Source organism: Myodes glareolus, chromosome 7 (assembly GCF_982192425.1).
Source record: "Myodes glareolus chromosome 7, mMyoGla1.1, whole genome shotgun sequence".
NCBI lineage: Eukaryota > Metazoa > Chordata > Mammalia > Rodentia > Cricetidae > Myodes > Myodes glareolus.
In genome coordinates, this window is record NC_142032.1 from 8,760,339 (window position 1) to 8,787,090 (window position 26,752).

The 26,752-nt window shown below is 46.7% G+C and overlaps 1 protein-coding gene across 5 annotated transcripts in view; it reads left to right on the forward strand.

Moving 5' to 3' along the window:
- Xpnpep1 (X-prolyl aminopeptidase 1) overlaps nt 1-15,965 on the forward strand; it is a 50,229-nt gene extending 34,264 nt beyond the window's left edge. For all 5 annotated transcript variants that reach the window (XM_048423139.3, XM_048423138.3, XM_048423140.3 and 2 more), the window contains 12 exons: nt 1,009-1,219; nt 2,431-2,520; nt 3,443-3,493; nt 4,637-4,695; nt 4,782-4,859; nt 6,758-6,829; nt 8,147-8,207; nt 9,439-9,508; nt 10,312-10,485; nt 11,297-11,373; nt 12,131-12,229; nt 15,439-15,965. In XM_048423139.3, coding sequence (XP_048279096.1) covers nt 1,009-1,219; nt 2,431-2,520; nt 3,443-3,493; nt 4,637-4,695; nt 4,782-4,859; nt 6,758-6,829; nt 8,147-8,207; nt 9,439-9,508; nt 10,312-10,485; nt 11,297-11,373; nt 12,131-12,229; nt 15,439-15,567 — 1,171 coding nt within the window. In that variant the 3' untranslated portion in view covers nt 15,568-15,965. The remainder of the gene's footprint in view (nt 1-1,008; nt 1,220-2,430; nt 2,521-3,442; nt 3,494-4,636; nt 4,696-4,781; nt 4,860-6,757; nt 6,830-8,146; nt 8,208-9,438; nt 9,509-10,311; nt 10,486-11,296; nt 11,374-12,130; nt 12,230-15,438) is intronic.
- Nucleotides 15,966-26,752: the final 10,787 nt, after the last annotated feature.

The following is a 26,752-nucleotide window of genomic DNA, read 5'->3' on the forward strand; positions in this document are numbered from 1 at the left end:
GATAGGCTCTGAGTTTGAGGTCATTGTCGTCTACATATTCCCAAGACTGTCCAGGCTACAAAGTGAGATTCTGTCCCAAAAAAACCCACCCACCAACCAACTAACCAGTCAGCAACAATAGCAACCAACAACCACAAAACCATACTTACCTATTCTCTTTTTTACTTAATTGTTTAAAATAGTGGGTTTCATTAAAACATTCTTACACATTTATCATTGTCCCTCGCTCAGATTTGGGCATCCCATTTATTGGATGCAAACTGTGTTAGGGGCTGATGTTAGGTGCTCGTATGAATGGCAGGGTTCTGGGTTATAGTTGCGAAGTTGAGCTCTCCTTTTCCTGAAGGACTCAGGCGCATAAATGGGACCGACCCTTTAGGAGTGGATATAAATGCATATGAAGAGCCTGCTTAGTCGTGTAAGAGGGGATGGTTGGAGAAAATTATATTGAATCGAAAATGAAGGGTAGGTGAGCTATCCTGGTGAATGGTGAGGTGAGGAGGATTGGACAATAAGAGGGACACACAGAGGGAGTGGTATTGAGAGGCCGTGGACAAGGAGCAGTGTGTGGGGACATGGAGTCGTTCAGCTGGTCCCAGTGTAAAGTAAGGCCAGAAGATGAGCAGAAAACACAGAAATGGAAGTTACTCAGTGACATGTCGAGAAGGGGCCGCACAGTCATGAAGCTAAATCAGAAAACGGGGTAGCTGTAGAATAGATGAATGAGGCAAGAATTTGGAGGCTGAGAGGTGGTGGTGGCCCATTTCTGGGTGGTGATGGGCAAGGCTGCAGACAGCTGGACAGATGTGATGCGGAGGTCTCAGGATGCTAATGAAGGTGGGGGTGTGAGAAGGGACATCAAAGCTGTGGGCCAGTTGCTGGCCTAGCATTTACAGGGACAGGAAATGCAGTTGGGACAGCAGGGTTTGGGTAGGCAGCAGAGACAGAGGAGAAGCTGTTTGGTGTTGAGTACAGAGGTGTGAGCCTACTTGTGTGTGGCCCCGGCAGGCTCTTCATTGATGGGGACCGCATCGATGCGCCTTCTGTGAAGCAGCACCTGCTCCTTGACTTGGGCCTGGAGGCCGAATATAAAATCCAGGTGCTTCCTTACAAGTCCATCCTGAGTGAGCTCAGGACTCTGTGTTCTGATCTCTCCCCACGGGAGAAAGTGTGGCTCAGTGACAAAGCCAGCTATGCTGTCAGCGACGCCGTCCCCAAGGTAAGTGGCCTCGCTCAGGCCCGTCTCAACGTGGTGGCCCCTTTGTGGTTCTCATGTTATGCACAGCTGGAGCAGAGACATGGGCTCTGGGCTGTGGTCTCTGCATGAGCCCAGAGCTGGAGCCTAGAGTGGAGTGTGTGAGGCCCTTTAAACTTGTCCAGGGTGTGGCTTGAAAGGTGACCTTAGGTATTTAGGCACACATTGGTACTTAGCTTACTTAAATACATCTGTGTTAGCAGCAGTTACTGTAACTGGGGAAAAGCTCTAAGTAGCGCAGACGATGCTATCGTGAAAATTCTTTCACATAAAGTACAGAACGAGTGAGGTGTGCAGGTGGTAAGTGGCCAGGGTGAAGGTAGCATAGGAACCTGAATTCTGGGGTACACTTCGCAGCACACACCTCTTCTCTTTCCCCATGTTTTAGATACAGAGGTTCAAGGCCCAGAGAGGCTGGGGAGTGGAGGATTTGTCCTAAGAACAACACATGGTAGTAGCAGCTGTGCCCTTCACTGAGCCCTTGCTGGGGACCTGTTGTTTCACTTTGGTTAGAATCTGGAGCAGGAACTGGAACCCATACCCCTTCAACTGCTCGTTCTGCTGTTGGGCCCTGGACCCTTGACAGATAAGAGGGCTTGGGTAAGCTCAGCAGTGGGCTTTCTTGGCAGGAGCCCAGATCTGCCATCAGCAGGTCTGCCACTGCGCCACTGTGTCTGTCCTGCCACTCAACTCCTCAGAGCTGAACGTCCGTTTCCTGAGGTGTGCGTGAGGACGGTGGTGTGGGCAGAATGTGCGAGCTCAGAGTAGCATGGTGGTGAGCAGGAGAGCGGGAGTCCTTTCGCAGATGCCCCTCCACTCCCACCCCCAAAACAACAGGATTCCTTTTCCCAGCAAGAGAGCTGTTTTGGTTAGCTCTGAGAGGACAGTGAGCTCCAGCCACAGCTACGAGGCCTGGACAAGCGATCCTCTACTGTGACAGGGGGGCAGCCGCAAAAAGCGAGGGGTAGAGGAAGATGCCCCATTTGATAGATTTAACTTATTTTGGGTGAGCGGTGAGCTCAAGCTGTGTTGAGCATGCTCAGGGCATCAACCAAAGTGGCAGGCCTCCAGGCTCCAGAGGACAGCAACCGGGTCCCGAATGATTTGCCTCCAAGTGTGTGCTGTTCTGGCTGTTGAGCAAACTCTGTGTCTCATCTTCCTGTGCCGTGCCCTAGGATCATCGCTGTTATATGCCTTATACACCCATCTGCATTGCCAAAGCTGTGAAGAACTCCACTGAGTCGGAAGGCATGAGGCGGGCTCATGTGAGTAGAGCAGCTGGTCCAGGAAATAGGATGGGGGGATGGTCAGAAGGGTTCTGCTCCCTCCTCATCTGTGTGGCCCCAGACCTGGCACAGGTTCAGAATCTCTCTGGACCTCTCTCCTTCTGGTCTTCCAGTCAGTGGGAGAATGGAATAAACTATTATGTTGGGCATGCAGGTCTGTAGTCCTAGCTACTTGTGAGGAGGATTATGAATTTGATGCCAGTATCAGGTGTACGGTGGACTCTGTCTCAAAAACCAAAAACAATAAAATTGGATGTATTAAATTCTTAGGAAGTGTAATATAAAATGCAAAGGAAGAAGGATAAAGAGATGGTTCAGTGACTAAGAGCGCTGACTGCTCTTTTGGAGGCCTAGGATTGAGTCCCCTGCCACCTTCATAACTGTCAGTAATTGCAGTTCCAGGGGTTCCAACGCCCTTTTTTCAACTCTGGGCACTAGGCACACATGGTGCATAGCCGTACACGCAGGCAAAACAACTATAAACGTTAAACACACAGTGTGCATGCACATGCACACACACAGTGTGAGGGCCTTGATGATAGTGTAGAGCTTGGTGAGGTTGTGGCGTATTGAGAAAGAAACAGTTTATGTGAAGGCAGGTCAGGGAAGCGAGATCTGAGGTTGGCAGAGGCTGGCCACAGCCATTGCTCCTGGCCCATGCAGTGTGGAATTCACTGGTTAGAGGAGCTGCTGGTGTGCTCAGACAGGGCCACACCTGACTGTGCCTTAGTTTTTCCCTCCCAGTAGTGGGAAGGGCTTCCTGCAGGGGGCTTCTGGGAACAGTGTCCATAGAGTGAGAACCTGAGGCCCCTGGATTGTTTGGCTCTGGGACGCAGTCCTGGGAGGGTGGCCGCAGGACTGGGCTCTGAGTCTGATCACTGACTCTCTGTCGTTTGCGCAGATTAAGGATGCCGTTGCCCTCTGTGAACTCTTCAACTGGCTGGAGAAAGAGGTTGGTTTTTATCCTTGTTGAGCACGTGGCTCTAGAACACTCCTAGATATCAACACTCCTTGATACAACCATGACCTCCTCAGGCCCTTGTGGCCAAAGGCTTTAGTTGGCTTTAGTGTTCTCCTTGGCACTGTGTTCTGTAACTCTGTGCATACACATGTTGATAAATTCTGTGAAAAAGAAAGAATTCCACCACTGTGGTGTTGTAGAGAGGGGCTCCTTTGTACAGAGAGTGATAATTAAGTGGAATTTCACTGGGAGGAAAAGTGGCCTTTCCTGAATTACAGGCCACCTACTTGTACTGGGTGTAAGCTGTCTTAGTGTGCACATTTTGAATTTTAAGCCATGAAACTTTTTATATTAAATTGACTCCTGCCTTTAATTTCTTGCTCAACCATGCATGGAGCTGAGAAAAGGTTGGTTTCTTTCCGTTGTTGCTAAACAACGCCATGCTCTAGTAAATGACAGGAGCCAGTAGACCTGCCACAGGGATGATACTGAGTTCTAGTGTGACCGTTTTCCTCTGTCCGGCCAGCTAGTCATCAACAGGGACTATACTGAGTTCTTCCATGCTGCCAGCTAGTCTTTGGAAATAACTTTTTGTTTTTCTTGTAGTATACAGATAGTTTTTTGTGTTTTGTTTATTTTACTCTTAGAACCATGTCGTGTGAGCATTGTCTGTGTGCTTTGTTGCCTTAAGAAAAACTCCACGTGGCTCTTGCATTGCATCCAGTGTCAGATTGTTTTACTTACTTTTCTTCTTGGTTTTGGTTGTTATAACCTATAGTATCTTTGCACTTATCCTTTTTCTTCCTCCAGGATAATTGGCTTTAGGATAGTTGCTTAGTAGGGGATGCTTTTGGGATTTTAAATGTAGATGTATGGCATTTTGGGAGGTTTGGGGATATAATGCTGTGACAGAATAGTTCAGGAGGAGTTAACTAGGAACCCTTCTTCTTTAGATAGCTCTGTTGAGAGCCTGCCAACGTTCCCTCCTTATTAGAGAGGAGACACAGTATATCCTGAAGTGTGGGCCTTTGGGGTGTGGGAATTGAGGAAAAGCCAAGCATCGAATGTACACTCTTCCCATGACTAAAGCGCGGGGCTCCCTCAGTGATGATTCATAAGCACGCTTACTTGTAGGTTCCCAAAGGTGGTGTAACTGAGATCTCAGCTGCTGACAAAGCCGAGGAATTTCGAAGGTGAGTATTTGTGGAGAAGACCGTGAACTGTGTGCTGGATGAGCACAGTGAAAGCCTCGAGTGACCCTGCTCTGTGTCTGCTCCAGGCAACAGGCTGACTTTGTGGACCTGAGCTTCCCAACCATCTCCAGCACGGGACCCAACGGCGCCATCATTCACTATGCGTAAGGCATGCAGACGGGCAGGAGCACAGGCCTGGCTTTGTACAGCAGCCTGAGTGGGGGAGCCTTGTGCCCACCGCTGTGTCTGTGGAGACCGAAGGAGGGGAGATAAGATCCCAGAGACCGTGTTTCCCGAGTCCTCAAGCCTCTGCCTTTTCGGGTTTCCTCTTACTTGTTTGCTGTTATTGTTAACAGTTTTTGAGATAGGTTCTCATCCTATAGCTCAGGCTGGTCTGGAACTTGCTACATAGTCTAGGCTGCGCTCCACCTCAAGGTGATCCTCCTGCATCAGCTTGAGATGACAGGGATGAGCTACCACACCTAAACAGATTTCCATTCTGAGGCTCAGAAATTGTCTCTATAACCCTTGTATCTTGACTGAATTCTTGAGCTTCTTTTCTGGTAGTAGCAGGCTTCTTGATGTTCTTGTCTATCTTGTGTGAGCACCACAGCCAACGTCCAAAGTGCACTGCTAACTGTGGGGGCAGCCTGTTGTGGGTCGTGAGATGCTGGGTAGCAGAACCATCTCTCCCTGACTCTGGCCTTGAAGCCAGCATCCCAGTCTCATTTTCCTTTCCTTTCCTTTCCTTTCCTTTCCTTTCCTTTCCTTTCCTTTCCTTTCCTTTCCTTTCCTTTCCTTTCCCTTTCTTCCTTCCTTCCTTCCTTCCTTCCTTCCTTCCTTCCTTCCTTCCTTCCTTCCTTTCTTTTTTTTGAAAAAAAAAAAAACCTTTCCTCTCTAGCATATGATCTGTGAGAGTCCATGGACCCACAGAGCTGAGGCTCCCTGAACTCTTGAGACAGGGGTATTGCTGTACTTCAGATCTGGGCCCTGCTGGTGATGTAGGAAATGTAGTTAAATGTGGATATCAGCTTACCCAGCTCAGTGCTTTCTCTTTGTGTAGGGCATTCGGCACCTGTCCTTCTGTCTTCATGTGCAGTAAAGGAAGGGCTCTCAGTCTGGCTCTGGGCTAGCTGGGTTAGACTCTTCTCTCTTTTAAATGATTGCTTTTAGAGCTGTTAGTCTTGGGATAGAGTTCAAAGCTGTGCATGGGAGATACTCGCAGATGTGGCTACCACTCTCTCACCGAACGCTCCAGCTCCAGATACCTAAGGGATTTCACTTTGACTAAAATGATGAATTTCATGGTGAATTTTTCCCCCATATGATTAGAGCAATAAAAATTTCAAAACCTTTTGCTCTTCTTTCAGTGTTTCTTCATTGCAGGCTGTTAGATGTCTGCCTAGAGACTGGGCTGGTGTCTGATTATCTTGTTATTGCTGGAGAGGGATTGGTGGTATCTGCAGAGTGTGAGCCTAGAATGCTGTCTTCTCTTTGAATGTTTCCCAGCACAGTGGTACTGTCTGGCTCACTTTTCACAAAGAACCTCCTGATCTTTGAAGAGTGTACAAGTTTCCCCACCCACTCCTTTCCCCTCAGGGAAGGTAGGGTCTCTTAGGAAAGAGATTCCTAGGCAGGGTATGGAGTCCTAAGAGTGGTGAGCCCATTCATGGACCTTGGCTCTTGCTTCCCATCCCTGAAACCCAAGCTTAGACTCATTGCTTCCTCTGTCAGGTTTTGTATGTTGTCTGTTTGTTGTTTGAGGTAGGGCCTCACTGTAGCTCAGGCTTGTCTTAATTTATAGTCCTCCTGCCTCAGCCTTCTGAGAATTGCAGCCACATGGGTTCTATTGATTGTTCTTTTAAAGTTATCTCTCACTTATTGTTCTAGACATAAGTACAACTGTTTCTTCTGTTCCTCTTTAAACACCAAAAAAAAAAAAAGAGAGAGAGAGAGAGAGAGAGAGAGAAAGAAAGAAAGAAAGAGTAGCTTACAATGCTCATACCCTCTCAGATTTACCAGGTGATTATGTTTTTGGAATAACTAATTTTTTGATTATTAGGCCTGTTCCTGAGACAAACAGGACCCTGTCCCTGGATGAGGTGTACCTCATTGACTCGGGTGCTCAATACAAGTAAGTAAACCAAGGCTGCTATCAAACTTGAGACTCAGTTCTTCAGTTCAAGGCCAAATTTTGAGGAGGTGGACAAGCTGTGCTCTGGCTGAGCGCATCCAGCTGCTCCCCCATCCCTTGCCGGTCACCGATGGAGGGGTTCTGTCGTGTTTCTTTGTTTTTTGACCTCTCATTGAGAAAGCCCAGTTGTGGCTGTTTCTATGAAGGACGATGGCGCTGTGTAGTCCTTGGCTGTAACTTGGTAGATTATGAAATCAGCACGTGGACTAACTTGAGCCTTGGGAGCAATTGTGAAGCTTTCTGCTCCACCCCAGAGAGCGGCCTGCCAGCTCCTGCTTGGAGCAGCCTTGGGGCCCAAGGAACTAAGGGCTAATTCTGAATGTCAGGCTGTGAAAAGGGGACCTGCCCCTAGACTCTGAACTTGTCTGGCCGCCTTTACCGCTATCCACTTTAGCATTTCCTCTTTTTCCCCGGAAGAAAGCTGAACTTTGCTCGCATCTCACTGCTGAATCCCGAGAGAGAGCAGCCCGAGTAGACACTGCGCTGTGTACTCAGAAAGGCCTTTCCCCACCGCAGCTGGAAGCCAGTTCCGGGGGACTGCAACTGGTCTTGGGACATGTTGGGATCTTTTGGTCATAGCATAAGTTCATGTCTTTTCTGAATTTTATGGGAAAATTCTAGAAATTATATTTTTGGTGTGATTAATGTGAGCTAGTGTGTGCTAAGAGATGCCTCTGGGCAGTTTTAGGGTCTCGGTTCAATAATCCCTTTGCTCTCCAGTAGCAGGAAATGGATTTTGTCTTTCTTGCTACAAGTACTTGCTACAAGCTTCTGTGTACTTGGTCTCTTCCCTCTTTGTCATAACCCGGTGATGGCTATCTCAGGAAATGCCTCACTGTGTGACCAAGAATAGTGTCTGTTGTGGCCCATTTGGTTCCTACTCTAGCAAGCCAATTTTGCCTTCACACTTTGTCTTATTTTTTATAATAATTTTATTGAGATGTAATTCACCCACTCAAAGTATAGCAGCAGCTTTTTATGTATCTGTAAGGTTGTTCAGTCATTGCCCAGACAATCCGTGTATGAGTGTTTGTACAGGCCCACCTTTCCTGTTCTCCTGGGGTATGTCTAGAAGTCCCGATTCAGATGGTGCCTGTTTAACCTTTCAGGCTAAGCGGTTTTCCAAAGTGGGTTTTTCCTGTGCTGTTCCCACCAGTGCTGTGTGTATGATTTCTCCATGTACCCATCTGTTTCACGGGTGAGAAAAGCTTGCTTTCACTGAAAAAACTGTTTTTTCTTTCCTTCTACTTTTGAAAGGGACGGAACCACAGATGTGACCCGGACCATGCACTTTGGGACCCCAACGGCCTATGAGAAGGTGACGTGAAGGAGAATCTCCAGGCCTTCGCCTTCCTAAAAACACATTACTTTTATCAAAGGGGCTGCAGAAATAAATAAAAATTATAAGAGGGTAGTATAGCGCTCATTTTTGTGGAGTCAGGCTTATTGGCTTTATGAGATCTGTGTAATTAATTATTGGCAGGTAAGACATTTGGAGGGAATTTAAAAGCATGCTGCTAAGGTCAAAGCAGTCTAGTTTAGCTTCATACAGCTCTCCCTTCTGGGGGAGGGGGCAAGCACAGCCAACAGTGTTGGATTCTGAAGCCACCTCTTATATTCTCAAGGTCAGCATTCCTGTCTACAGCTGCCCTCTCAAGGAACTTTGTGGAACGGTGGACACTGTTTCGTTTTTGCTGTGACCGGTTAGGAAGGCAGCATAGAACTGAGGTGGAGATATCCCTGCCAGGGCTCTGGACCCTGCTTGGATCTCCGCTGTTACCGACTCAGACTCAGTGGCCTTGAACAACTTGTTCTTTGTCTCTAAATGTGGGCATAGTAGTGGCCACTTCCTGGCTGCACATGAGGCCCTGGGAGCCTTGACCGTCTGCTCAGGTGGCACAGGCTGAGTCTCGGAGGGCTAGGTCTGTCTGACGGGAAGGGTTTTACATGGCGTACTGGGTCGCTTTTCTGGTCTTGGTGCCTTGGTTTACCATTTGCAGCCACCCCCACCTGGAGGATTCTGGGCCATGTTTGCTGTGATCAGATGGAGGAGGCTCAGGTACCAGTCCTCCTTTGCCCCTTCTGGCAAGCCCTTGGCCTTCCAGGCAGTGCTTTCCTTGTCTGGGCGCCTGAGGATAGCATGGTGGTGAGATGCCCAGAGACCTGGCTGCCAGGCCAGTGCTGCCAACTACGAGTGGTGGCTGGCGTGGTGCTGCAGTGCCTCTGTCTGCAGGGTGTGATGACTGCTGTGACTATTACTGTCTCGCGTCTTCCCGACAGTGTGCGTCAGAGGCTTCAGGGGAAGGCCAGGTCTTTCTCCTGCCACTTTTTTAAGTTTGATTTTATGATTTTTCTGGCAGATTGGCCTGAGACTGGGCCGTTAAGGTGGTGTTTTTGTTTTTGAAATCACTTTAATGTTCTCTGTGGCATTGCTAGACACTCGCAGGCAAGGTGTTCTGAAGTGCTGGAAGACTTGCAGGGTTTCAACCTGTCTCCTGCAGCTGCCTTCTGGGGTTTCAGATTTTTTTTTTCTTTTTTCTTCCTGGCAGGAGTGCTTCACATATGTCCTCAAAGGTCACATAGCTGTGAGTGCAGCTGTTTTCCCCACGGGAACCAAAGGTAGGTGGTTCGTTCTCTGACACGGAGGCGCAGGGCTCAAACATGTCTAAATTTGGGTGGAGAACAATGTATCCTTCATTTTGTTCTGTTAGTGCAGTTCTGGCCCAGCTAGGATATGCAGGATACTCCATGGAGTGAGTGCCTCCCACCCCTGCCCTAAGAGCCAGGCTTAGGGTGGTTTCCATGTCAGTTCTGACCAAAAACAGAAGTGGTTCACACCTGGGGGCAAACTGGGCACAGAGGCCTCAGGGCTGGCGTGGGGAGCCTCCTGTCTGTCTTCAGCATGGGGCCAACACCTCCCTTGATGGCCCTTGTTGGATTTATGTTGCTGAGATCCTGACTTGAGGTGTATTCTGCTCTAGTTACTGGTGGGAGGGGCCTTGGACTGCAGTTGAAGGATCAGACCTGGACTCTGGTGGGTGGGCACGCACTTGTCTACCTCCCTTAGACTTGTTCTTCTCCTTGTTCATGCCTGCCGTGCTTGTAGTCTGGGAAGACTCTCGCGTCTGTAATTCTGACACCCTGAGCTCCCAGAAAGGATTGGCCACGTCACCTATTGCAGCCTTAATCTCTAAGAAGGTGTCCATCCCCCCAGCCTGCTGGTGCAAATGATCCTCTGGCTTTAGACTGAGCTCTGACTGGCTTTTCAGTGTTTTCTGTTGTTAGAAAGTTCTTTCTTTTGCCGAGCTTAAACCTGGACTCTTCAGTAACTTTTGGTTTCTGTTTCACCTTCTTGAAGTCAAACATAATACATCTAATCTCTAAAGTGCTTTGCGAATATCAGGTGACCCTTTGCCTTCCAGGTCACCTGCTAGACTCCTTTGCCCGGTCAGCTCTGTGGGACTCTGGCCTGGATTACCTGCACGGGACAGGACATGGCGTTGGGTCGTTTTTGAACGTTCACGAGGGTCCTTGTGGCATCAGTTATAAAACGTTCTCCGATGAGCCCTTGGAAGCCGGCATGATTGTCACTGATGGTAGGTGCCCCTCGTGCACAGGGCATATACTTTTCAGTTATTTTACAGAAAATTGGTAGTAGGTTCCCCTCAGTGCCCCCCCCCCCCCATCACCTTGAATTAATACAGCCTTTTTCAATTATCAGAGTAATTTGGGTTCATTTTAGAGAGATTGAGGTCTGGATAAGAATTTAAGAAGTATGGTCTTTTATAGGGGTAGACATTTTGTTTGCCTTCAAGGTCATACTGGATATGCCCTCTTCTGTCTGCTAGCTCCTATTTCCCAGTGTTTGTAAACAGAGCTCAGGGCTGCATCACGGTGTTCTTTGGATACACAGTGTGTGTCTTATAGCAGATCCCCAATTATTGTGCTCTGCCTGTGGTCACGGTTTAGGATGCCTATAGGATGGGGCTAAGTAGGGGAAGATGGATGGGGCGGGCCTCAGAGTGGATGGGGTAGGCCCTTCCCCTCTCTCCCTCAGTGTGATGGGGTAGGCCCTTCCCCTCTCTCCCTCAGTGTGATGGGATGGGCCTTTCCCCCTCTCTCCCTCAGTGTGATGGGGTGGGCCCTTCCCCCCTCTCTCCCTCAGTGTGATGGGGTGGGCCTTTCCCCCTCTCTCCCTCAGTGTGATGGGGTGGGCCCTTCCCCCTCTCTCCCTCAGTGTGATGGGGTAGGCCCTTCCCTCTCTCTCCCTCAGTGTGATGGGGTGGGCCCTTCCCCCTCTCTCCCTCAGTGTGATGGGGTGGGCCCTTCCCCCTCTCTCCCTCAGTGTGATGGGGTGGGGCCTTCCTGCTCTCTTCTCCTTGCCTCTCACTGAGTTGTTTGTTCTAGAGCCAGGGTATTATGAAGATGGGGCTTTCGGGATCCGCATTGAGAATGTTGTTCTTGTGGTTCCCGTGAAGACCAAGGTGGGTGTTCATTTATTTATTTAACGATTTCTTGCTCTTATTGTGGGGAGATGAATATTTTTGTCTTTGGAACCAAAAATGTACCATAATGGGTCCAAAATGGAACTTCCTTTCACCCAGACCAGGGGATTTACCGGAAGCTTCTCTCCTCTGTAAAACCTGAAGGGGGCAGAGGCTGTAGCTAGGTACAAACGAGGTCCTAAGCCCACAGCACTGTCAAAGAATAATAATAAAAAGTCATAGTGAATGAGTGTGGGTAGAGGCCCCTGCCACCAAGCCTGGCGACCTAAGTTTGATCCCTGGAACCAACATGGTGGGGAGTCGTCTTCTTATTCACACAGACACAGAATTGGAAAAAAAAAAGCTTATAAATAGGACAACATAGGTCACACGCTAGCTTACTTGGATGGTTTATATCCCAGTAGAATCTCAAGAACCCAAGCCAGAGATTTCCCCAAGTCCAGACATTGCCGTGTCCTGTCCATGCCTTCTCCATCAAAACAACATACAGTAGCTTTATGGGCCTGCTGAGCCAGAGTGCTCAGTACCTCTGTTTGAAACTCAGAGATGCGCCCACAGGGCGGGTGGCAAGTGGTGTTATCTGCACTGTGTATCTCGTGTGAAGGTGGTGCCCTGGCGCCCAATGATCAGCTCGCACGTGCACATTTCTTTGAGGGGCGCCGGCTTGGTAGGGGAAGCTCAGCCATTCACTGCGCTAAGGGGAGTGTAACCTGCTGTTTCCTCTCTTGTCCTACAGTATAATTTCAATAACCGAGGAAGCCTGACCTTTGAACCTCTAACTTTGGTTCCCATCCAGACCAAAATGATAGATGTGGATTCTCTTACTGATAAAGAGGTAACAGGGCATCTTGGGGTGCAAGTTTGGGGGAAATGTTAGTAGGAGGGGTGGTTTTCCATGATACCGTATAGAGGTCAAGTACGTGTCAAGTCCTGCGAGGCTAGTAGCTGGTGTGTGCTGGTCCCTTAGCAGAGGTCGTCCTGCTCCACGGACTGTGGGCCCTAGTGCTCGTGGGCTGGCACAGTGGCTCTTGTCGTTCACGAGAAACAGCTCCCCTCGTCCGGCACAGCACTGAGGCAGGCTTCCAGCTACTTTTGTGTCCTCAAGAAAAGACAGAAACAGCTTCTGGAAAAGGTTTGCTTTGACTCAGTTTCAGGAGATTTCTGGTCATCCTATGGAGAGGGCATGGAGGAACAGTCCATGAGTGTGAGGAGCGGAGGCAGACTTCATGGCGGCTGGAATGTGTAGCAGAGGTTTTCCTTGTCACAGTGGACCAGGAAGCCGTGAGAAAGACTAGACCCAGAGACCAACCCATGACCTTTGGAGACCTTCCTGTAATGACCTGCTCCTCCCAGCTAGTGGACCCCATCTTCTGAAGGGTCCATAGCCGCTGAGAGTAACGCCACGTACTGGGGAATAAAGTCAAAGCAGGAGCCTGGAAGGGTAGAAACAATTAGTTAGACGGAGACAAACAGGTTTTCATCCCGGAAGTTGGAGAGCAGACATAAACTCCATGACAGGGTAGAAGTCCCAGCGAGAGCCAGGTGAAGACGGGGACATGAGTCAGGAAAAACACGAAAAGTCGCTGGAGGAATACGATGGTTGGCTCCTGAGGGAAGCTGCTGGCCCCTCCCCAGGGCACCGGTGCCCTTCTGGACGCAGGGCAGCTCTTCAGTGGGGTGTGCTTGGGCATCCTCGGCACTGAAGAGGAGGGAGCCTGAGGGCTCAGGTGCTCGCTCTCCAGGGAGGCTGCAGAGTGGGACTCACCCAGCTAGAAACCTCTGTTTTCATTTAACATGTGGGTTACTGAGGAAATCCATCCACTTCCTGTTTAGCTTAACTTTCCTGTGTGCTTGGGCTCCTCTCTCTGATCACGGTGCCTGTGGTTCAGCCAGCACTTGTGTTTACAGAACACTGAAGGGGTCTGGCGATCCTGGTTTATTCGGATCGTAGATAGCTTTAGAACAGGATGCTCAGCCAAACAGCAGCCTGTCATCCTGTGCTCTTCAGGGGGCAGAATCCATCTGCAGCTCAGGAGCCCTCTGTTCCCCAGTGACGCGGTGGGAGCAAGGGAGCATGAGCATGCAGTGGCCTGAGAGCCGCCTGCTTAGAAGCTTTGTGTCCCGTACGGACCTGTGTTTCTTGTAGCATCCTTTGGCTACACTTCCAGGGCCTTATTAAAGGACTCTCGAAGCCCAAGGCTTTAGTTTACGACCAGGTATGTAGGTTGCACAGTTGCCCTGACCACGTGTGACCAGGAGGTATCTGCCCCAGGCGATGCTCCATTTTATTCAGGGCAGTAGTGGATGAGGAAAAGTTAAGCAAGGCTATTTTTTCCTGAAAGGGTTTTATTAATAAGACTCACAACCCACTTCGTGATACTGGACACAGATCACTGGGATCTGCCGTGTCCGGTGACTATTTATACTCCTTGCCTTGCCAAATCACTACAGGATTATTGTGGACAGCTACTCTTTTCCTGGGTCATAAGCAAGTTTCCGTGTATATAGCCAACAGTGTTTGTCATAGCAGGCAGAGTACTGTCTCACTATTTTAGCAAAAGCCCCTTTCTTATATAGCATCTCACAGGCTAGGACACCATTTTTTTCTGAAGAAATGGTAATAACTCAAAGCAAGGTTTGTCCTTTGTGCTTTTAAAATACCTGCTCATTGTACTTTGGTATCAGCCTACCCTTGACTGTCCCTTTAGGGGTTCTTCGGAGTAGGTCTACCTTTTTTCACCAGATGGCAGCAGAGGACCATAATCTGATGTGAATTTGGTCACCTGCAGATGGCAGGGCCATGGGGTATTGCCCAGGTCCTGTTGAGTCAGTTTGCATTGTCTTGTCTCTTTCATCCCTCAACCAAAAGGGCTCTGGAGTGACCCTTTGTCCCCAAGGTTATAACAGGCCACCCCTTCCCTACTGAGCTGATCCACTGCCGGCAGCCTATAGCTGTTTGCCTGCGCTGCAAACGCAGGCACCCTCACTACTACTTCCCCAGCTTGTGGCAGGGCTAGTTTGCTTTTATCAGTGGACATTATGGCCCTGGCTCTGTGAGAGCCTGTTGACGACAGCACCCCATCTATTCCCTTTGGTCTCTCAGGCAGGTTTTGGTACCTGGTTCAGACCATTCCTGGAAGCCAGCTCCTTTGTAATAACACAGCCGCCCTGAACATCATGTTTCTCAGTTGATCCAGCCACCAAAGGCAGCGTTAGCCTCACGAGCCTTGGTCCAGTTAGGTGTATGGTCCACTCTGTCCTGTGGACATTGTCCTTACTTCCTTTATTTTCTTTCCTTTTCCCACCAGTCCCAGCAGGAGGGGGTTTCACCCTTTGTGCCTGCAACGGGCCTTCTGATATCAGGTTTTCCGACACCAAGTTCTGTCAGCATCTACTCTTTAATCCTTTAAAAAAAAAACTTTGGCTATGGTGGCATATTCTGCAGGGGCTGAAAGTAAAGCGTGTTTCCAGCTCTGCTCTGAAGAACCGTTGTCCTTGACCACCAGAGGCTATGTATCCTCTAGACAGCTGTGCAGACCAGAGCCACCTGGGCTTAGCTGATGCTCACTTGGTTAGCACTAGAGGGTGTGGGACAGGAAGCTGAGGAGCGTCTGGTCTCGGCAGGCATCTTTACAGTTGTCTGTCAGTACCCTGAGGTAGTTCAGGATTAAGTCCACATGGCTGGGAAAGCAGCTTCTAGCTCAGTGACATCCCATCCCTTGTGAGCATCTGTGGACATGGCTTCCAGGGGTTCTGACAAGGGGAAGCCCCAGTTATGCGTCGCTCTGCGAAGCCCAGTACCTTGGCTCGCCGCCAGGTTATTTTTGGTTTCCCCACAGTCATTGCTAGTTCAAGCTGGCACACTACACTCTTGAAGGATCATTTCACCAGAAGCAGTGCAGCCGGTCTGTTCAGGGAAGCAGACAGACATGGGAAATTGGACAAGGTTTTGTGTCTCTCCTCTCAGCTGTGACCATAGCACCTAGGTCTGTTGGCCTGCGTAGCTTCTTAGTGACAGTGTGGTGTCCTTCTTCTTCCCCGCAGTGTGACTGGCTCAACAGTTACCACCAGACCTGCAGGGATGTGATCGGGAAGGAGCTGCAGATACAGGGCCGCCAGGAAGCTCTCGAGTGGCTCCTCAGAGAGACAGAGCCTATCTCCAAGCAGCATTGAGGCCACCTTGCAGTTGTTTTGAGGATGCTCTGGGGGAAGGAGGAAACACGGCAGACCCCGACTTCTTTCTCCTTACCTCTTCCTCCCGACTCCCCTTTTTACTTTTAGACACTAAGAAGAACTGAAACTCTTCTTACCCACTTTGATATTTTCTTGCAAACAGTCTTTTATGAATTTTTAATTGTTGAGAATGAGCCAAGAATAAAATTGCTACACCAGAAGGAGGGGCCGCACAAAGCTGAAGACTTGACAAGGGGGAGGCACCCGAACCCCTGGCCAGTGATGGTGAACACTGAGTGCTCCATGATGGTCTTGTTCCAGGTGCTAGTGTATCAGTCATGGTCACCTTTATGTCCTTGAGACCCTCTTCCGGTCAGAATAAAAACATCTAAAGTCTGCTTTGTTTTGTCCGTCTTTCCCCAAGGTGCTTCTCCCAGTAAGTCAGGCAAACTGATTTCCACAGCTGCTGGTCAGGATGAACTCACAGACCCCCCACTCCACAAAAACACCAAAATGAAAATCAAACAAGCAAAAAGACCAATAAGTCAAAAAATGCCCAGACAAGGCCACAAGACACTGAAAGTCTGTAGAATGCAATTGAGTTCACTTTTTGTTGGTCAGTGATTTAGGCCTTGGGGAATCTGCAGAATGCCATTGAATCCACTTTGTATTGGCCAGTGACTTGGGGCATGGGGCCTGCCCTGAGCTGTGGTTACTGTACCCAGGGAGACTTTGTTGGAGAAAGTGGATTTTCCCTTTCCCAGTGGGTATCAATGGCAGATAGCTTCATGATTAGGGGTGGGAGCCCATGTCCACTTTGTTTCGGTGCCGAGACTTCATCTGGCTTGAGCTTGTGCAAGCCCTCTGCATGCTGTTGTAGTATCTGAGTTCCTATGTGCAACAGACTGATAATTTAAAACAATCTTCTAACATAGAAAAAAATGAAGTCAAGCCATTGTAGACCATTGTTGGAGTAACACCAACTTTTACTGTTGCCCATGCTCTTTGCCGACTCCTTTGGTTTCTTACATGGCAATCCGGTTTCTGTCTTGTTGCTCATTTTATCTGAAGGACCCCTTAAGCATTTCTTGCCAGGTAGGTGTAGTCTCTCTTTAAACCTATGACTACCTTAATTTCTCCCCTGTTTCTCAAGAACAGCTTTGCTTGATGGAAGTTTCATGGTTGACTTATTTTTCGTTGAGCATTTAGGATATGTTGGCCTACAGCCTTCTGGCTTTGAAAGTCTCCTGAGAAATGGACAGCTAATCTTAAGAAGGTTCCTCGTAGCTGATAGGTCAGCTTTCCACTGATTTCAGGTATTTTTGGGAGATTAGCTTTGGGAAGTTAATAATAATGTGTCATAGTGAGAGTCTCTGAGTTAATCTTACTGAACTTAATAATTAACTTAGACTATAATAATAACCTTAGATTTATATTTATGTTTTTTGTCAAGTTTAGGGATTTTCTAGACACCACTTCTTCAAATCCTCCCTCCACTTCTGTTGTCTGGGATGGATCAGGGTGTCTGTTGGTCTGTTCGAGGGGACCCTGTAGGCTTCTCTTTCTGCTCCTCAGACTTCATAATTCCCACAGTTCCGTTATTTCGCTTTCTGCTTACTCGAATACACCTTTGAGTCCTACCCGTCAAGTTTCATTTGGCTACCATAATTTTCAGCTGTGGAATTTTTTTATGTTACTGTTTGCATTTTGTTCAGACATGCTCTTGACCTTCTATGCACCCCCCCTCAACTCTCCTGGCATCTTAAGGCACTTAGTTTAAAGGCGTCTTGTAGGTCTGTCACCAGGCATTTTTGCTCTGGTTTGTTAGTCCATGCAGGTTTTTTCCCTTTGGAAGTATCCCACGTTCTGTTGTCTTTGTGTGTCCTGTGAACTTTTTATTGATAAGTTAAGCCTCTTCCTTGGGGCGGCCTGTTTTTTTTATTGCTGATTACTGTTCACCTTTGCAGTGGGCTTTAGGCCAAGGGCCAGCTTGGGATATGAACGTAGCAGTCTGTTCTGAAGGAACCTGAGCTTTTCCTGGGCGTGGGAATTTGCTTTCACATTTTCCCCACAGTGCTGCTGTTTTCCAATCTACTTTCGAGACAAATGCATTTCTATCATTTCAGAATTTCTTACATGCATATCATGTATTGTCATATTTATGCTGTGATATTCCCTTCAAGGCCTCCCAGATTCCACCCCCCCGGGGTACCAGGGTTTTAGTTTTTAGTGGATAGTTCCCAAAGGGAAAAAGAAAAACAAAGAAAACAATTACTGGCTCTTCAAATCTCATAGAAATTACTTTGGAGGAGGCGCCCTTCAGCTCTCCAGGGGAATGCGACACAGCTGTCCACCTCTTTTAATTGCACTTTTTCAGAAGCAGCAATTATTACCCACCGGAGCACACCTTCATCTAATCCGAAGTCTGTTTGCACACCGAAGCTCCTCCAAGTCCCGCAGTTTGCTCTAGGAACATATATGCACAGCTGTCTGCCAATGGGGAGAGACATTTGTGCGTGAGACAGATCGGGCCGGTAACTGCTACAGGGCTAAAGGCTGAAATTGGCCAAAATTAACCTCAGTTTGCTGTCAAGCCCTCTGCAAGTTCCAAGCCTTCAGTTGACTTTGTAGTTCTCAAGTGGTCCCGTCATACGGGTCCCGCCAGTGTAGGTGTTTGTGGGTGATGTGACCCTGCTTTGCCACTGTCCCACAACTCTCTCTGGACTAAACCGAGCCTTTCGTCCGAATGGCTTTGGCAGATGAACAAAAACAAGCATACTTGCTGTTCGTCAGAACATGGCTGGCAGTGTCTGTTATTTTTGCCAGCTAGGGGAGTGGAAAATAAAAGAACTAATTGATATTACAATTAGAACCAAAGTGGTATGGAGGACAAGTTTTACTAGAAGCGTGAGCCCAGATCCACAGAGTACTGACAGGCTTGCCAGCATGGCCTGCTTTCTTTTAGAGTTTCTGGTTCCAACCTGCCATGTGGTGGGAGCAAGACCTGCTCCTCAGGATATTTTTGTTACAGGATCGGAAAAGCATAGAGGTGATGCTTGCCAACGAACAGCAGGATACGTTTTGATCCCCCGAAGAGGAGTTCTTGACTGTCTTTCCCTCATACCTGATCATATTTCTAATATGTACCGTAAAGTGAGGCTTAGAGGAAATGTCTCTTCCCAAAAGATGGAACGGATATGGCATGTTTTTCATCTGTCATCTCTCCGGAAGGCAGGAGGCATCCCCTTAGAACTCTGTCTGTCGTCTCCTGATATCCCGAAAGCTTCCTTGTCTGTAGAAATGGGAACCGTGAGTCACAGCTGATTCAGTTTAAACAGAGCATAGCTCAAGTGTGACGGCAGCTCCACCATTCGTTCCTTCCTCAGACTCTTCAGCCTGCCGCTTCCCAAGGCAGCCTCGGAGCAGTTGGGCTTAATTGGCTCCAGCCAAGCTGACAGGTGCCAGGGCCTGAAGCCTCAGCCCGGGCTGTACTGGCTTAGCATTAAGCCTCTGAGACCTAAACTAGGTGAGACAGCTCCATAAAGACAGGACCGGATCCAGCTCGGAATGTGCCAGAGCTCGGGGGAAGAGATGAGAGAAAACGGCAGAACCAAAGATCAGTTTAAATAAGTGGTAGATGCGGAGTGGGAAAACAGCATTGCTGCGGCACTGAGAACTCCAGGGAACCCAGCCTCAGTTCTCTTCTGCCTGCCCTGTCCCCTGGTTAAGTCTCAAGTACAAGGCGGTGAAGATCCAGGAATGGCGCAGATGCACGGCCTCTGCATCAGACACCCCAGGGGCTGGCTTCTGTTCAGTGATACTGGCACCTGGGAGACAGCCCGCCCCTCCCCAAGATTTCTAGAATAGGGATGTCGGCTGGTATCTAACTGCCAAGTGACAACCTTCAGTTGTTTCTTGTCACGCCAACTCTGGATTGTGTTAGTGATTTGGAGGCAGACCCCCTACAGTGGTTTCTGGGTGGCTGGGAGTTTATACCGCTGATGACCTAGAGGCTCAGCGTAAAGTATCTTGTGTTTCTCAGTGTCCCGAGCACTTCCCTTCTGGGGAGATCAGTAGTGGTAGTAGTGGGGAGATTAGGAGGGCCTCGAGAGGAGGTAAGTATGTGGCAATCTTCATTCTGTGTGTGTAAATGTTAATGTGTATGTGCATGTGTGTTATGTGGAGGTCAAAGGTCAGTTTTCCACAGTGGTCTTTGAGATAGAATCTCATTAAGCCTGGAACTCACTGCTTTAGTTAGGCTGGTAGCCAGCCAGCCCAAGAGACCTTCTGTTCCTGTTTCCTGGCACAGGGATATAGGCATTTGCCGCCATGCCTAGCTTTTTATGTGGTTCTCAGAAATCCAAGCTGAGGTCCTCATGCTTGTAATGACAAACTCTTCACCAGTTGAGCTACCTGCTTTTTCAAGCCCATGCTGTGATTGCTAGCTAGTCAGAATACCCATGCTGTGATTGCTAGCTAGTCAGAATACAGACTAAGAAATTCAAGGAGTAGTTCAAGGCCAGCCTGGTCTATAGAGTGAGTTCCAGGACAGCCAGGGCTATGTAGAGAGATTGTGTCAAAATACCAACTAATAAAGCAAAACAACAAAACAAAACAAGCAACCCCCCTCCAAAGTCTGAGAGAGAGAAATTCACAGGATCTAGAGTTAAAAATGCAGCTTCTGACTTTTTGCCATAGTTTTGTATCTTTCCCATTCACTCTATAAAGCAGAGAAGCTGGGAAAGCAAATGCAGAGATGAGAGCTACAACAAACAGAAGTAACAGGCCCACAGGACCAGGACAGCTGTGTTCTCTTCTGTGATGGAGGGAGATGAAGGAGGTGACCACGTGCTCGACAAGCCTGTGAACAGACCAGGAACTCGGTCTTCAAGAGCTGGTTGGAGAGGTGTGATCAAGGAAAGGAAGAGTTGTACATTTCGGTGATGAGTGTGGGTTTTGTGGAAGAGAGGCAGGAGCCCCAGTGGTCAGAATCTGGGCAACGGGCAGGGCAAAGCCCTGTAGCAAGAAGAAACTGCTGAGGATAGACCCAAACAGGAGAAGCTGCTGAGGATAGACCCAAGCAGGAAATAATCCTGAGGATAGACCCAAACAGAAGAAACTGCTGAGGATAGACCCAAACAGGAAATAATCCTGAGGATAGACCCAAACAGAAGAAACTGCTGAGGATAGACCCAAACAGGAGAAACTGCTGATGATAGACTCAAACAGGAAATAATCCTGAGGATAGACCCAAATAGGAGACAGTGCTGAGGATAGACCCAAACAAGAGTGTAGGCAGAGGCTGCTTGTTTGTTTCCTGGCCACTCAGACTCCTGAAATAATCACACAGAAATTTGTATTAATTGCAATACTGTTTGGCTAATAGCTTAAGCGTATTGCTAGTTAGCTCTTACATTTAGAATTAAACCATTTCCATTATTTTATATTTTGCCACAGGCTCATGGCCTACCAGCAAGGTTCCATCTGGCAACTCGTGTCTTTCCCCTTTGGTGGCTCCATGGCGTCTCTCTGACTCTGCCTACTCTCTCTCTATATCTCTTCCAGTCTGGCTCTACTCTGCTAAGACATTGGCTGAAATCAGCTTCTCTATTAATCAGTATAAACAATACATATACAGAAGAACTTTCCATATCACAAGAGCAACTGCTGAGGAAAGATCCAAACGAGTCAATCCTGAGGATAGACCCAAACACGATTAGAACAGGCAGAGATGAGGGAGATTTGTCCTACTGGGGTCAGAGCCAGGGAGCTTCCAAAGTAGGTGCTTTGTTTTTGAACGCTTCACAATATCAACAGAAATGACTGTTGTGGAGTCCCAGATAATAAAAATGATCTTAATACAAGCCTCCTTTCCTGAAGTTTGGGGCAATCAACCATGGTTACAGAAATGTGACAAAAGATGGAGGCGAGAAGTTAGAAACATTTGAAAATTTGCAGGATTGTATGCCAAGAATGGAGGCACACCTCAGGGATATGCCATAGAGAGAGATGGAAAACACTTCAAAACTTCAGGCTTAAAAGAATACAAGAGAAGAGAAACGTCGCAGAAGGTGCGTTAAGCAAACATAAAAGGAATGAGGAAAATGCAAGCAGTTAGCAGGGGTGGGGATGTCACTCAAAGGCTCTCTGCTCCAAGCCCAAGGATCTGAGTTTGGAGCCTTGGCACTCACACTAAAAGCCAGGCCAGTCAGGGTGTGCCTGCAGCCCCAGGAGGCAGAGATGGGATGACCCTGTGAGAGACCCCGTCCAGAAGAACTGGGGTGGAGAGCAATTGAGGAAGATACCTGATATCAACCTGTGACCTCTCAGTGTGCGCAAGTGCTCTGGCATACACAAAACACACAAAAGTCAAAATGAATAAAAAGCACTAAGAGAATGTGACATCGATGGACAACAAACTAAACATTTATACAGTTTTCTCCAAAGACGGAAACTAAAGCAAAGGAATAGGACAAATGTCATCAGAGATTGCTCATTTGTTTCCTGGCCACCAAGATCAAAATAATCACACAAAACTACATTAATTACAACACTGTTTGGTCAGTAGCGCAGGCGTATTCCTGTTAATCTGTGTATTGCCACGAGGTGGTGGCATACTGGAAAGGTTCCTGGCATCTTTCTCCTTCGGCAGTTACATGGCATCTCTTTGACTCCGCCTACTCTATATTTCTGTTCTGGTTTCCTGCCTGGCTCTATTTGCCCTGTCATAAGCTGAAGCAGCTTCTTTATCAACTAATGGTAATAAAACATTTTCATAGCATACAAAGGGGAATCTTATATTATCTCCTCCTTTCTTTCTAAATAAAAGGCAGGTTTTAACTTTAACATAGTACAATATTTGGTTTATTTGTATTTAGAAAGTTTCATAAATTCTATCTAATTTATCCTTTTTTTTTTTTTTTAAAAATGAGACAGGGTTTCTCTATAGCTTTGGAGTCTGTCCTGGAACTAGCTCTTATAGACCAGGATGGCCTCAAACTCACAAAGATCCCAAGTACTGGGATTAAAGGTGTGCGCTACCACTGCCTGGCTCTAATTTGTCTTTTATCATGACTAAGGAAAACTATAACTCTGTCTTCAACTCCATAAAAAAAAAAACAACCCAAAAGGATATAATATTACGTAAGTAAACAGAAAGTACATTGAAAGCAATTTCCAAAACTCTAGAATTGACAGAGACATCTTGCTGCCTGGACAGTTACCCAGAGTTCTTCTGTAATGTTGGGGCATCCATCTTCAGCCTACATATTCAGACCATAGTATCTGGCAGACTTTTCCATGAAGCAGGAAGTTTGAAAGGCTGTTTTGCCTATATTGACAGTTTGTCAGTCACTTTCTTGTATCTTGAAGAATGCTTGGCAGTTTCCTCTGTGAAGCAGGAACTCTGAAGGACCATCCCACCACTGGGAAAGTTCAATAGTCCCTTTTCTGTGGATCCTGCATGTCCAGTTCATACAGTATACCATCAAGCAGTCCACACAAGAACATCTTCTTGCCCAAATGGCTATCAAACTCCATAAGGAGCCTCTTTGATGCCCATCATTCTTTTGAAGTAATTGGTGCTGCCAGGAACAGACGTGTCTCACTGTAGAGAAAAGTCTAAGTTCTTAAAACCTTTTAAATGATGTATTCTGTAGGTCTTTTATGTGTTGAAGAATATCTAACTGAAATATACCGCTGTGTATATAGTAAACCTAACTAATATAACTACAAGTTTGACTATTATAAATTACTATCTATTAATGTGTAATTTTAATTATACATTACATTTTAAAATGAACTGTATAAACATAATACCTTAAACAAGAATAGAAATATACATATAACAAAATTGATCTTAAATTTGTATCAATAAGCCAAAGTCCATACCAAAGTAAAGTATTCATTTCTATGTCATACCCCTTCTTTTAAAAAAATATGATTGTGACCATTAATCACTTCTAATCAACACACTTTAAATGAAAGCAGACATTTATAAACAATCATTTTGAAAATTTTGTTGTTATTTTCTCCAAACTGCTTCCTGCTATTTGTTGGGCAAAGTATTTTTAGGGTTAATGGAGACATTTCAGGGGCTCTTGTTTCATCAAACCATATTAGCTTGGAAGAAATCTACAGGCTCTCATCTTCTGTGGAGGCAAAAGCAGAACCTCTTTTTCAAAGCAACATATCCTTACACTCAAATTTTGAAGTCAAGATACCTTTAAAATATATGTTGGTTTAGCTTAGCAGCCCTCACAATCAAATGTCTCTCTGCAGTTAGCTCATTCACAGTCAAAAATTCAAAGAAAACACAATAATGTACACAATCCAGACTTTCTGTGTATAGTCCATCTTTGTGTGGCTTTTTTTAAAAATTTTTTTTCCCCTATACGATCATGGCAGTGTGGCTTATTTTTTACCCTATTGCCTTTTAATATTTATTATCTTTGCTCCTTTAATCTATGACTATCTGTACTCTTTTATATTACTTTTACTGTCTCTTTAAATACTTTGTTTTATTTTTTAAAACTGTTACTTCTTTTTATAAGTGTCTATATTCTTTCTCCCAAGCCTATGTACATTTTTTTTTAACATACTGTGTCTTGTTTAGAGGCCTTTTCTGTCTGAATCTGTCCTATTGTATATCTGAAATCCATTTTTGACAAGGAGCACTTTTAAAATGGTAAGCAATGTGGTCATGATGGCCCTGGATTCTGGCTCCACCTCTCTTGACCCTTAAACATGGCAGAGGCATGTTCACCACCACCTCTGGGACTGCCAGGTAGGAGTGTGCTCACCACCTCAGCTCTGGGAAGCAGTTGGCCCATGCCACCATCAAGTAGCTTGCAGGATGCTGCCCACAAACCCTATTCGAGCAGGACCTCCCAAAAGAGCCATAGCCATGGGTGCTGTCAACACGAACCAGGAAGCACTTTCTTAAAGAAGCTGCTAATGCTGAGTCAGGAAGCCTCTCTTAAAAGAGCTGCGCCTCTGCTCTCCTCTAGCAAACAAAGCTCACCAGAGACAATGCTGCTACCAAGAAGCTATGCTTAACTCTGTTCTTTTGTGTCTAGAATTCCTTCCCAAACTCTCTCAACTTTTGTGTAGATGTAGTTGCCCCACGTTGGGTGCCATTTGTTGATTGCACATTGGTTTCCTGGCTCCCCAGATCCGAATAATCACACAAAACCTATATTAATTACAACTCTGTGTGGCCTATTAACTCAAGCTTCTTATTAACTAATTCTTACATATAAATTAACCCATTTCTATTAATCTATGAATTACCACAAGACTGGATTACCGGTAAGGCTCCTGTGTCTGTCTCTTTCGGCAGCTACATGGTATCTCTTTGATTCTGCCTTCTCTCTCTCTCTCTCTCTCTCTCTCTCTCTCTCTCTCTCCTCTTGCAGAGGACCTGAGTTTGGTTCTCAGCACCCATCTTTGGTGGTTCACAACGACCTGTGGCTCCAGTGTTGGAGGGATGAACATCCTTTTCTGGTTCCGTGAGCACTTGCACTCATGGGCTCATACTTCCAGGATCAGTATATATAGATAAAAATATGCCTCAAAGAAACCAAATGTCTTTTAGAACAGTCTTAGATTTACAGTAAAACAGTTTAGAGAGATTAATTTTCTTCACAATGTAAAAATGTTGATGCACTATTAATAACCAGAGACCATTCTTCTTTCAAATTTTCTTGTACTTTTTTTGTGGTCTGCGGATTAGGTTTTGCTGTTGTTCTATGTATTTTATGTTGCTCTTATCTCTGGTCACAGTTCGTTGAGGGAAGCCAAGGCAGGAACTTGGAGGTGGGAACTAAAGCAGAAGATCACTTCTTGCTGGTCTACTCTTCCTGACTTGCTCAGCTTGCTTTCTTCTATGTCCAGGATTTTCTATGTCCAGGACCACCTGCCCAGGGATGGCACCTGCCCAGGGATGGCACCACCCATACTAGACTAGGCCCTTCTTCATATCATCAAGCAAGAAAACATCACACAGGCTGCCCACAAGGCAATCTGATGCAGCAGTGCCTTGAGATCCCACTCTTCTCATGTGATGCCATCTCACAACAGGGTGACAAAAACCAGCACCCAGCTGTCATGTCCCTGTAGGTTGTGACATCTTCTCTCTTTGTTTTGATGACATTGACAGTTCTGAAGAATACAGACCAGCTATTCTGTGGACTGTACCTATGTTGAGATTTTAGTATGGTTGACCTGTGGTTCTGTATTTTCCACAAAGATAAAGTATCCATTTTACAATATCAGATCAAAGGGACACACTAGCAAGACAGCCTGTCACTGTTGTGTGGACCTTGGCCATCGGACTGAGGAGGGTTTGCTCATAATTCTTCACTGTAAAGTTAATTCCTTCCTCGGTACTATATTCTTTTGAAATAAGTCACTACATGTAGACCAGACTTGAATGCAAAGTTACACTTAGCCTTCTAGAAGAGTGAGTATCTACAGAACTTGTTTGAAAATATTCCACATGGGAGATCTCTATCCCTGCCCCCCTTTTTTGTTTTTCAAGACAGCATTTCTCTGTATAGCCTTGGCTGTCCAGGTACTAGCTCTTATAGACCAGGCTGGCCTCAAATTCACAGAGACCCGCCTGCGTCTGCCTCCTGAGTCCTGGGTTTAAAGGCGTGTGCCACCACCGCCTGGCCTTATCTCTCTTCTTACATTTAGACTTGTTGATATTTTGTATTTTGGAGGGTAATTTATGTTCCGTCTTTGGTTATTCTCTTTCCATTGGTTTCTCTTGCCTCATTCCTAGAATTACACCATGCTTTCAGACTTACTTGTATAGTTTATTTCCTGACTAATCCTTGAGTCAGCCATTTCTTTAAGGAGTTTAAATTCCTATGGGAAGAGATACTTAAAACAGCTCTTCTATTAAGGATGGATTCTTGGCTATTGATTATTGGATTATCACTGCTTCTAGACCCTTTCAGCTGGTGCAGGGATACAAAGCCATATGTATACCTGTACAAAGCCATATAACATATTTCTATATTTGTACAAATGCTTTTACATGTAACCAGCTATATGTGACCATGTTAGGCTAAATATGATACAAACTGTTGTCTCCAACACCACTCCATGAGCAAGGTATGTCTCCCTGTTCATCTGCCACCTTGCTCATGGGTGAGAAGCTTGACTCACCATGGCCCAC